At 42.1% G+C, this 12,747-nt stretch overlaps 1 protein-coding gene across 7 annotated transcripts in view; it reads right to left on the reverse strand.

The window, feature by feature from the left end:
* Positions 1-223: 223 nt before the first annotated feature.
* The window catches only part of LOC132385229 (CMP-N-acetylneuraminate-beta-galactosamide-alpha-2,3-sialyltransferase 4-like), a 133,153-nt gene continuing 120,629 nt past the window's right edge, over positions 224-12,747 (reverse strand). For 6 of the 7 annotated variants that reach the window (XM_059957204.1, XM_059957209.1, XM_059957205.1 and 3 more), the window contains 2 exons: positions 9,292-9,441; positions 224-853 (listed from right to left, as the gene is read on the reverse strand). In XM_059957204.1, coding sequence (XP_059813187.1) covers positions 764-853; positions 9,292-9,441 — 240 coding nt within the window. In that variant the 3' untranslated portion in view covers positions 224-763. The remainder of the gene's footprint in view (positions 854-9,291; positions 9,442-12,747) is intronic. The other variant, XM_059957211.1, reaches the window with a different exon arrangement.

Below are 12,747 nucleotides of genomic sequence, written 5' to 3' on the forward strand. Positions count from 1 at the left end.
AATGTCCGTACCATGAAAGTCTGTCTTTATTTTTTTTTAATGGAGAATTTCAAAATACATTCACAGATGGAAATAGAGTAGAAATTTCCACTCTCAAAACATTAAATTAACAGCAACTTTGTGCAGTGCACACAGCAAAAACAAAACCCTCAACGTGAGCAGAACAAATGGGAGAACTGGTCAGAGCAATCTTACTCCAATGGAACAAACACAAACAAGCTTTCTCTGGTGAATCAATGTAATTTCTAAGGTACGAACACATTTAGCACAACTTTGTGGGCCGAAGGGTCTGTATTGTGCTGTAGATTTTCAATGTTTCTATAAGAAAGGGAGGCTACAAGGTTATTAAGATAGCCACAGCTGAATGCACATGGCAAAAGGAATCACAGTGGACACCTGTATTACTTCAGTTACATTGTGCACCACTTTCCCAATTACAACCAATGTAAGCCAATCATCCTGTAGTGAAATGCATTCTTGCATGACGAAAATAATGGAACATCCTTCTTTCAAATCAATACTTAAATGCTGCCCCATTCCTCCCATTCATATTCAGTGTCATATTGGACAAGGTAGAACCTCCTGCTTTTATTGCAGTAATTTTAGCAGTGCAGAGGGCAGCATTCACCTCATATTCTGTCCAGCATACATCAGAAGGGAAATCAAGCAGACTCTGGCAACATACCACATTAGCAACTGAGGAGAAACCTCAATCATTTTAAAATGAATAAAAATCAAACCCGTCACTGTCCAAAACAGTAATCTACAGCAAAACAGTGAGGTATTTTATTGCTCCCACATCCACCAGTTTCTTCAGAAACAGCTGCTCATGGGTGATATTATGTTCAGAGTTCTGTAAAAGTAAAGAAAACAATTATGAAGCAGAAGAAAACACATACTTATTTCCCTTAGATCTTTTTGTCAGCAGTTTCATTTGTCACATTCAAACTTGGTTCATGAGGTGGTGTCACAACCACAGACTCTGCCGTGGGGTCTACGTGCCCCAGCAAGCGGGTTGTGCAACGAGTTCACCAATGCTCTTTCGAGCATGCGCTTTCTAACTATTTACAGCATCACTATGGTGGCATTTAACTTGCTCCTTTCTCATTCTAGTCTTGTTGAGGCTTGACGAAAAGCACAGCAATGTGTTTACATTCCCTGCTTAACCTTTATCTGGGTCTTCCAGCGGGCATTGGTCTGTGAAAGAAGGAAGTTAAATATCACCATAACAAAGACAGCAATTAGTTGGAAAACACGTATTCATAAGCTCAATTGCTGATCCTGCTTCACAACATACCTGTGGAGGCATCTCGTTCCCACAGCAGAGTCCATGGTTGTAACAGGTAGGAAACAAATATCCTCATAGGGTCAAGTTAACAGAACCTTTCCAGAGAATTACTTGTTGGCAGGAAGCTACAGATCTTATTTTTCATTTTAGTTATCCCATTTCTGACCCAGAAAACTGAATGGCTTATGACATGTTTCAATGAGACAGTGCCAAAATTACAGCTGCTGTCAGAGAGTGAAGGATGTTCCACTCTAAAGGAAGTGGCAAAGGCATTTGTTGTAGTAATGACAAGCAAAAACAGTTCCAGTTCATGGTCATACATAAGTTATAAATATCGTACAAAAAGAGGTGGCACAAAATTACATGCTCACACTAAGGCCATGCCACCCACATATGTGTCTTCTGCCAACTAATAACCAGTTAGTCTCACTCCATCTACCATTCCCTTAAATAGAATCCATTCACCTCAACCCCCCAAGAATAGAGTCTGATGTGAAATTACTAAAATTCCATCAAGTATCTTTCAGTGTAAAGAAAGGACCACAATACTATTAAAAAAAAGTCTTCACCAGACGGTAGAAACTATGTTGATTACACCGGATGACAAAGATTTTGCTTCCTGAATACTTTGGAGTGTATCATATGGATTTTAGGCTGCTGACCATAAAAATCACAATGAAATTTCCCTATTATACACTTTTTTCTTTTTAAAAAATCACCTATATTTGTTATTTCTAATCAAAATTCAAGTCAATTAAAATGTTGCCCACAATGCATGCTGAAAAGTTTGTGACTTTGTCCAGGCTTGCCTGGGCATGCTTAGTCAGGGCAGATGCTGCATGGCAGGACAGGTTTTAGAAAGGTTATTAAAGTATTATGCACACGCCGTTCTCTGCATTGCGTTTACATGTATATAGGTTTGCGATCACATTGATGCGCATGCTCTATGCACATAGCATATTGAGTGTACTCAATATAATAAAGTAATTGTATTCTCGAGTATTTGTGATAGCAAAATGTCTCGCCAATGTTGCGACAGATAAAACACTGTTATATTTGTGGCAAATATGCGCTTAAATCTCAAATATAGTGCATAACTCCTCTTACTAAAAAAGCCTATGAGCTCTACTTAGGGTGTAAAATTGGCGACCAAGATAAAGCCTGGCTCCTCAGATTTGTTGCGCAACATGCACTGTCAATCTTTGAGCTTGGTTCAGAGATACTAAGAAGTCAATGCTGTTCACTGTCCTAATGATACAGCGAGAGAAAAAGGATCATGTAACAGACTGCTACTTCTGTCCGACCAGTACGAGATTTCTCTGCTAAAAACAAGTAGTCCATCAAATACCCCAAATTCCCTTCAGCCATGAGACCTGTGTCACATGATGATAGTCTTCCAGTACTGAAGCCACCAGAGGCATGGAGACTAGAGAAAGCAGGCGAAGATGTCATGATACACAAGACAGGAGTGAAAAATAATATTGATACGGATACAAATTTTGAATTCTTTCTATTGACTGAGCCTCATCTGATAACTCAATTTGAATTGAATAACCTGGTCAGAGACTTGGGTTTGTCAAAGGCAAAAGCAGAATTACTGGGTTCAAGACTGCAAGGATTGAATCTGCTGTCATCAGGCACAATTTCCACAAAGGATTTTGATATTGGAGACAGATGTTTCCCCAGAATAAATGATGCCAAGATTAAGGAAGGCATTTTTGTTGGTCCACAAATCAAACAGGTCATCAAAGACAGGCAATTCAAAGAATTTCTAGTGGGACCAGAGAAAATCACGTTGAAGGCATGTTGAAGGATGTTGAAAAATTTCTTGGCAATTACATAGCACCAAACTACGTGCAGCCGGTTGAAAACATGCTTCAAGCATACAAAACCATAAAGTGCAACATGTCACTAAAAACTATTTACTGTATTCCCATCTAGACTTCTTCCCTCAAACTTGGTGCTGTCAGTGACGAGCATGGTGAAATGTTTCAGCAGGACATTGCAGTCATGGAGAAACATTATCAAGGTAACTGGAATCTATCAACGCTGACCAATTATTGTTGGACACTTAAGCGAAAAGTCTCAGACACTGAGTACAAATGAAAATAATCAACAGATCATTTTTTCTCAGTTGAATTATTGCAAAGCATCAGCACCGTTATACAATTAAACACAGTATATACAATAAAAGTTAATTTCTTGTTACTCAAAAATCCTGTGTGATACTTGTAGTCTGAAATAATATCTGTATTCTGCTTCAAGTGGCAGAAAAACTTTGAGGAAACAACATTTTTGAAATCATTTGCTGTCCAGTGTTTTCTATCAGCTTTACTGATTAACACAGGCAGAAAGATGCACAAGGAAAGTAAAGAGCCAAAGTGTGCATTTAAATATTTGAGATGTGTTTTTATTTACATAATCCTTTCACAGGCATAGAGTTGATGGTGGTTCAGAATCATTTATTATCACCAGTACGTGTCATGAAATTTGTTAACTTAGCAGCAGCAGCAGTTCAATGCAATACATAATATACAAGAAAAAATAAAAATAAAACAGTAATGATAAGAAATAAATCAATTACAGTATACATATATTGAATAGATCAAAAAACAGTAATATTATATATTTAAAAAGTGAGGTAGTGTCCAAGGGTTCAATGTCCATTTAAAAATCAGATTGCAGAGGGAAGAAGCTGTTTCTGAATTGCCACGTGTGTGCTTTCAGGCTTCTGTACCTCCTACCTGATGGTAACAGTAAGAAAAGGGCATGCCCTGGGTGTTGGAGGTCTTTAATAATGGAAGCTACCTTTCTGAAATACCACCCCTTGAAGATGTCCTGAGTACTTTGTAGGCTACTACCCAAGATGGAGCCGACTAAATTTACAACTCTGTTGTCAGAACGCTGGAGCAGGGATCCAATCGCAGACCCAGTACTGTGCACACAGTGATATTAAATGAGTAGCAAATCCCGCAAAGTCAGCATCAAAGTTCAGGGGGAGATCAAAACATCCAGAGAAATCCAAAAACCAGAATCGGGAAACAGGCAGAGTCGATATTCAGATGGACAGAGTACAGACATGAATACTGAAAAGGCTCAGGAAAATTCACTGGCACGGTCTGGCAATAAAACAGGTGAAAACACAGGACTGAAATACACTGGGCAATAAACAGAGAGGCAGATGATAGGTGGAGCACAATGAGACAGAAGTGGCAGCAAAACAGGTAATAATGAGAAACAGGTGAGAGGCGGAGTACTCAGTAATACAGGGGCCGGAGTAGAGCAGGAGCGGGGACAGGACCACATGGGCATGAAAACAAACAAAAGCACATGGCAATACAAAACCACAGACTCATGGCTAGGGGGAAACACACAAAAAGACAAAGTTCAACTGGAGGTACTGACACCTCTGCAGCTTTTTTTGGTTCTGTGCAGTAACCCCCCCCCCCCCCACCCATCCCCCATTCCGGACAGTGATGCAGCCTGTCAGAATGCTCTCCACAGTACAACTATAGAAGTTTTTGAGTGTATTTGTTGACATAGCAAATCTCTTTAAATTCCTAATGAAGTATAGCCACTGTCTTGCCTTCTTTATAAATGCATCGATATGTTGGGACCAAGTTACATCCTCAGAAATCTTGACACCCAGGAACTTCTGATCCCTCTACGAGGATTGGTATGTATTCCTTCGTCTTACCCTTCCTGAAGTCCACAATCAGCTCTTTCATCTCACTGATGTTGAGTGCCAGGTTGTTGCTGCAACACCACTCCATTAGTTGGTATATCTCACTCCTGTACACCCCCTTGTCACCATCTGAGATTCTACCAACAATGATTGTATCGTCAGCAAATTTATAGATGGCATTTGAGCTATGCCTAGCCACACAGTCGTGCATATAGCGAGTAGAGCAGTGGGCTAAGCACACACCTCTGAGGTGCACCAGTGTTGATCGTCAGCGAAGAGGAGTTGTTATCACCAATCCACACAGATTATGGTCTTCGAGTTAGGAAGTTGAGGATCTAATTGCAGAGGGAGGTACAGAGGCCCAGGTTCTGCAACTTCTCAATCAGGATTGTGGGAATGATGGTATTAAATGCTGAGCTATAGTCGATGAACAGCATCCTGACGTTGGTGTTTGTGTTGTCCAGGTGGTCTAAAGCTGTGTGAAGAGCCATTGAGATTGCATCTGCCATTGACCTGTTGTGGCAATAGGCAAATTGCAATGGGTCCATTGAGGGTTTATTGGGCATAAATGCCCTTTGAGCCCTTAAAATGGGTGGATGAAAAGCTGGGATTGCATTAAAAAAAACATTCTGTAAATGTGTAATCATTAAAGCTATAGAAATAAAGCCAAGAAAACAGTGGTGTACAGACTTCCCTGAAGATAACTAAAAAAAACAGTCTCCCAGTACAGTTTCCAACCCTTAATTTCCCTGTTTACAGTTTCAGAAACAAACTTATAGTAGCTTAACCAAACCTGCCTGTCGAGGTAGACCCATTGTTTCTGCTTGTTCCTACCCCACCAAACTTATATCTGCATACCTCGGCTCTGTTTTATCCACCTGGTTCAGACCCTTCCAACCTACATCCATGACTCTTCACACGCTCTGGATCTTTTCAGTGACGTCAAGCTCCCCAGCCCTGATCACCTCATTTTCACCATGAACATCCAATCCCTGTACACCTACATCTCCCATCAGGAGGGCCTTAAAGCTCTCTGCTTCTTTCTAGATAACAGATCCAACCTGTTCCCCTCCAGCAGCACTCCCCTCTGTCTGGTGGGACTGGGTCTCACTCTCAATAATATCTCCTCCGGCTCCTCTCACTTCCTTCAAAGCCAAGGTGTAGCCATGGGCCCTCACATGGGTCCTATCTATACTCGCTTTTTGTTATCTATGTGGAACAGTCTATGTATAAGGTGCCTCTTGTTCTCACCTACCACCCCACTTGCCTCCATGTCCAGCACATAATTCTCTAGAACTTCCGCCGTCTCCAACAGGATCCCACCACCAAGCACATCTTTCACTACCCCCTCCCACCCCACTTTCTGCTTTCTGCAAGGATTGCTCCCTATGTGACTCCTCCATTCGTCCCTCCTCACTGATCTCCCTCCTGACACTTATCCTTGCAAGCAGAACAAGCGCTACACCTGCTCCTACACTTCCTCCCCTCACTACCATTCAGGGCCCCAAACAGTCCTACCAGGTGAGACGATACTTCACCTGTGAGTCTGTTGGTTCATCTACTGTATCCAGTGTGGCCTCCTGTAAATTGGGAGGCCACTTCACCAAGAAAAAGCAGGATCTCCCGGTGGCCACCCATTTTAATTCCACTTCCCATTCCAACATGTCAGCCCATGGCCTCCTCTACTGCCGCAATGAGGCCTCACTCGGGTTGGAGGAGCAACACCTTATATTCCACCTGGTGGCATGAACATTGATCTCAAACTTCAATTAATGCCACCCTCTCATCACCATTCCCCATTCCTGTTTCCCTCTCTCACCTTATCTCTTTACCTGCCCACCACCTCTCTCTGGTACTCCTCCCACTTTTCTTTCTTCTATGGCCTTCTGTCCTCTCCTGTCAGACTCCCCCTTCTCTGAACCTTTATTTCTTTTACCTATCAACTTCCCAGCACTTTACTTCACCCCTCCCCGAGTTTTACATATCACCTACCAGCTTGTACTTCTTCCTCCCCTCCCCCCACCTTCTTGCTCTGAATTCTCATCCTTTTTTCTGGTCCTGAAGAAGGGTTTCGGCCCAAAACGTCAACTGTTCACTCTTTTCCATAGATGCTGCCTGGCCTGCTTAATTCCTCCAGCATTTAGTGTGTGTTACTTGAATTTCCAGCATCTGCAGATTTTTTCTTGTTTATAGTAGCAAGACTTGTAGAGACAAATCCAGAAACATAATTTCATTTCCCACAATACCAGTCAAGACAACACACATAAAATTCTGGAGGAACTCAACAGTTAGGCAGCATCTCTGGAAAAGAGTAAATAGTTGATGTTTCGGGCCAAGATCCTTCTTCAGGACTGAGGGGGAATGGGATGAGATGCTTGATTAGAAGGTGAGGAGAGGGGAAGGAGGGTAACTGGAAGGTAATAGGTGAAGCCAGGTGAGCGGAAAAGATCAAGGGCTGGAGAGGAAATAATCTGATAGAAGGGAAAGTGACCAATAGGAGAAAGAGGAAAGGGAGGGGAAATAGTAGGCAGGCGAGAAGTAGTAAAAGGTCAGAGAGGGGAATAGAGGGGGGAGGTCCATTTGAGTCATTGGAAGGAGAAATCAATATTCATACTATCAGATTGGAGACTACCCAGAGGGAGGTGTTACTCCTCCACCCTGAGCGTGGCCTCCACTTGGCACATGAGGAGGCCATGGGCCGACATGTCAGAATGGGAATGGGAATCGGAATTAAAATGTTTTGCCACCAGGAAGTCCTGCTTCTGGTGGATGGCATGGAGGTGCCCGACAAAGCAGTCCCCCAATAAAACAGTCCCCCAGTTTATTCAGGAGTCTCACCAATGTAGAGGAGGCTGCATCGGGAGCACTGAACACAATAGACGACCCCAGCAGCTTCACAGGTCAGGTGGTGCCTCACCTGGAAGGACTGTTTGGGTCCCTGAATGGAGGTGAGGGAGGAGGTGAATAGGCAGGTGTAGCATAGGCCACTTGCAGGGATAAATGTCAGGAGGGAGATTAGTGGAGAGGGACAACAGAATCACAGAGAAGACAATCCCTGTGGAAAGCTGAGTGGGGGAGGAGGGGTGGGAGAGATAAAGATATGTTTAACAGTAGGGTCTGTTTGGAGATGGCGGAAGTTGCGGAGGTTAATGTGTTGGATGTGGAGGCTAATGGGGCGGTAGGTAAGGACAAGAGTAACTATCACTATAAAAACAGTGAGAAGATGGGGTGAGTGTGGATGTATGGGAAATGGATGAGATGCAGATGAGGGCAGCATCAATAGTAGAGGAAGGGAAACCCCATTCTTTAAAAAAAGGAAGACACATCTCTGATGTCCTGGAACGGTAAGTCACATCCTGAGAACAGATGCGGCAGAGGCAAAGAAACTGAGAGAAGGGAATAGCAACTTTACAGAGTGGGAAGAGGCAAAGTCGAGATTACTATAGGAAACAGTAGGTTTATAAAAGCTGTCGCTTGGTAGTTTAGAGATCAAGAAAGGGAAGGGAGGTGTCAGAGATGGACCAAGTGAAGTTAAGTAAATTTAATACCAGGGTGGAAGTTGGAGGCAAAGTTGATGAAATTGACGAGCTCAGCTCGGGTACATGAAGCAGCACCAATGCAGTCATCAATGTATCAGAAGAAGAGTTTAGGGAGTATGACTGTGGAAAGCTTCGTGCATAGACTGTTCTACATTGCTGACAAAGAGGCATAGCTTGGACCCATGCAAATGCCATGACTACAGCTTGGGATTGGAGAAAGTGGGAGGAGCCAAAGGAAATATTGTTAAGGGTCAGGAGGACCAGTTCTGCCAGACGGAGGCGGTGGAGAGGGGTTGGTTGGTTCTATCATTCAGAAAAAAGCAGAGAGCTTTGAGGCCTTCCTGATGGGGATTGAACATCCATGGTGAAAATGAGGCAGTCAGCACCAGGGAATTGAAAGTTACTGAGAAGATTGGGGGCATGAGAAGTGCCATAGATGTAAGTGGGAAGGGACTGAACCAAAGATACTAGCCAAGATACTGAAATTTAATTATTTAAATAAACCCAAAATAGTCACTTGTAATGGGGACTTGAAACAAACAGTCATTAAAATGCATCTCATTCCCTAAAATATTTTAGGACGGGGTCTCAATGACTCCAATAATAACAAGCTGGAAGGGCATTATGGATGAGCAATAAACCCGCAATCCACCTTAATTCCATGCCTTTGAAAGGATTGAAAAATATATAAAAATACTTGGACTTAGCAACCATTCACTTTAAAATCAGAGATATAAAATGTAAATATCCCGGTAGAATTGAAATCCGCAGATACTTACAGTCATCGCTTTCATTGTAGTTTTGTCATAGTAGTGTATGGGAGTATCTTGTTGAGCTATTGGATATCCAAAGCCAGCAACATGTACTTCATCACAATAGTTCAAGGCCACTGTAATAGCTAGAAAGCCACTGGTGGGGTGCACTGGTTTCTGCAGACATTAAAATAAGAAGTTGAGATTTTGCAATTGACAAGCAAGAGCTAGGCTGGGACTGCTTTGGATGAGTTCTTTACCACCCCAGTCAGCTTGAATTACTACTCTGCAAAATACACACCCAACGTAAGCAACCCACCATAGGCAGTAAAGAAAAACACAGACTCCTAACAAAACTGGAAACATTGGGTTCCTTAGTCAAGTGAACAACAATTCTGTACACTTACAAGAAGCTCCCTTATCATGAGGGCGGGTAGAACATGTGAAATAGCAGGGTGAACAAAGCAAAATGCAGTGTTATTGAAGGATGGAAGGAGCACCCTGACTGATTGCATTAGGGCCTGGTATGGAAACACCAATGCCCAAGAACAGAAAAGCCAGCAAAATGTGATGGGCGCGCAACCAGTCCATCACAGGCAATGCCCTCCCCACCACTGAGCACATCTACAAGGAGCACTGCCACAAGAAAGAAGTGTCCGTCAGCAAGGACACCCATCATCCAAGACCATGCCCACTGTTAAGTTTTCTAACTTCAAAACATTCAACTAATTCAAAGAAATACACAGGAGTCAAAGGAATGTGGGTGTTACTTTCTCTTTAAGTGAGCCACGCGCGTTTCCTGTGGTGGCATGATGACATATGCAATTAATGGATTCTTACATATAACCAGTATGAATTATTTAAACAGACAAGAATATGTAAGTAACCAATATATACTCACAAAATTACTCAAATATTACTGAAATATTAATTTCACAACACCTTAGTTATAAAATCCAACTCAATAGATAATGCATCTCAACTATATAAACAGAAAATTATATATTACAACTACTATATACAGACATCCACGGCATAGTAAATTTTAAATTGTCCCATTCAGGTCTAAAGATTTCAGCACTGTAGAGACTTATTTACTTTTGTGGGATAACATCTTTCCTGACAAGGGGGATTCTTCTGCTTGGCAGGTGACACTTGTGGCTGTGGAAACAATCTCAGGATCTATGATCTGTGGTGACTGTACGAGTTGACTCTGGAACTGCAGGAAGTGGTTCTGACAGCGGTAGTCACCTTTCTTCTTCTAGATTGTGCATCTTGATCTTGGGAAAGTGCATTTCACTGGAGTATTCTCTTACTAATTTTTTTACTCCCTTTACAAAATGATCTCGTGGTTAATCTGCTAATTAAATTTGCCAATGGCACTACATTGGTTGGCCTAATCTCAAACAATAACGAGGAGGCCTACAGGGAAGAAGCCTTCTCTCTGATGTAGTGGTGTCAAGAAAACAACCACTCCCTCAATGTCACAAAAACAAAGGAGCTGGTTGTGGATTACAGGAGGAATGGAGTTGGGCTAACCCCTATTGACATCAATGGATCTGGGGTTGAGAGGATAAACAGCTTCAAGTTGTAGTCACCCCAATCACAATCTATTCCAGCTGCTACCATCTGGGAAATGGTACCGCAGCATAAAAGCCAGGACCAACAGGCTCCGGGACAGCTTCTTCAAACAGGCCATCAGACTGATCAATTCATGCTGATTGAGTGTATTTCCATGTTAGATTAACTGTTCTATTTATTATAAATTATTATAATTTACTATGATTGCATATATGCACATTTAGACAGAGATGTAAAGATTTTTACTCCTCATGTACGTGAAGGATGTAAGAAATAAAGTCAAGTCAACTCGTTCAATTCATCCACAACATCATCTGATGAATTCTCTGTTATCGTATCTCCATTGACTCCTTTCTTTTTGACCTTTCATTCCTCCAGCTGGGATTCAGTCTTTGCATCTACTTTTACAAGCAGCTTTTTGTCTCCCACTTGAAATTCACTCAATAACCTTAATGCACGTAGAGTAGATTTTGGTTCTTTATACTCACAAAAACCAAATGCCTGCAACTTTCCTGGAGCTCCTTGAACTCTCTTCCAGATTAAAAGCAAGCCACATGTCACAAGTAACTGACATGGTGCTATTGATCACTGCTTTCGTCATTTGCATGATCCATTTGAGCAGCAAAGCTCTTCCTTGGGCCAATATGTTTTCCAACAGAGGTTTTACCTTTCTTAATTCACTTTCAGTTGGCTTCATTGGCTTCACTTTCAAGGACTCTACAACTCATGTTCTCAGTTTTATTTATTTATTATTATTGTCACTTGTTTCTTTTTGCATTTGCACAATTTGTCAGTCTTTGCATGCAATTTTTCATTGATTCTATTGGACTTCCTTGTTCCACTTTGAATGCCTGCAAGGAAATTTTCTGACACATACATAACTTTGATAATAAATTTTACTTTGAACTTTGAGGGGAAGCACAAGGCTATATAGTTCCTAGCTTTAACACTGATGCTCTGGGATGTTCATTCATTAAAATCTCTTGTTCAGGTCGTTCTATTTTAACCACTTCATGTGTAGAGGGGGCAATGAGGGAAGGTTTACAAAGATAGCCCATGGTGAAATGCTTTTTCTCCATTGCTCATTACTGTGTTTGAAAGAAGACATCTTGTGGAGACCACTATTTGGTTCAGCACATACAAATTCAGGGAGAGTCTTGGCATTTCTCTTCAACAGTGTAAGGTGTGCTGAACTTTCAAAGTTTAAAGTACATTTATAATCAAGGTATGTCAAATACCTATAACCTTGAGATTCATCTCCTTACAGGGAGCAGCAAAACAAAGAAACCCAATAGTACCCATTGGAAAAAAGACTGTCAAAGACCCAATGTGCAGAGAGAAATAAAATTAATCATACAAACAATACAAGTAAGCATATAGCATTCAGAAAAGTGAGTCACAGATACGAAGGCAGCAGCCAGCCAATTCAGCAGCCCATTAAAAGCAGGCCACAGACTCAGACAATGCAGAGACAAGTAAACCTGGCAGAGCAGCAAGCTGAATCAGCCTGACCCATTCCTCTAGCCCCAACCTTTTCAATCCGGCTCACCGCTTAAATCATCCAATCCTGGGTCATTCCTTCCCTCACACCTGGGCAGTGTCAGTTCGATGAGCACTCAGCCCTGGGCTCCATCACTTTGATTCAGCCCAGTGTTTAAATCGATCAAACCTTGAGTCTTATCTTACTCTCGGGCCCAGGTTCCGCCTCAACTCTGCCTCATTGAATTGCCTGCAAGTCCATTCCAGCTATGGACAAACATTGGCTCATTCCCCACCCTTGTGCCCTGGGGAAGCCGCCTTGAGTTGACCTGTACATGCCACGCCGCAACTGTCCTGCATCTTCGAGACTTCAGTTCACACAACAATAATGCCAGATCATAAGGCCATAAGTTATAGGAGCAA

The sequence above is a fragment of the Hypanus sabinus genome, chromosome X2, assembly GCF_030144855.1.
Source record: "Hypanus sabinus isolate sHypSab1 chromosome X2, sHypSab1.hap1, whole genome shotgun sequence".
Lineage (NCBI taxonomy): Eukaryota > Metazoa > Chordata > Chondrichthyes > Myliobatiformes > Dasyatidae > Hypanus > Hypanus sabinus.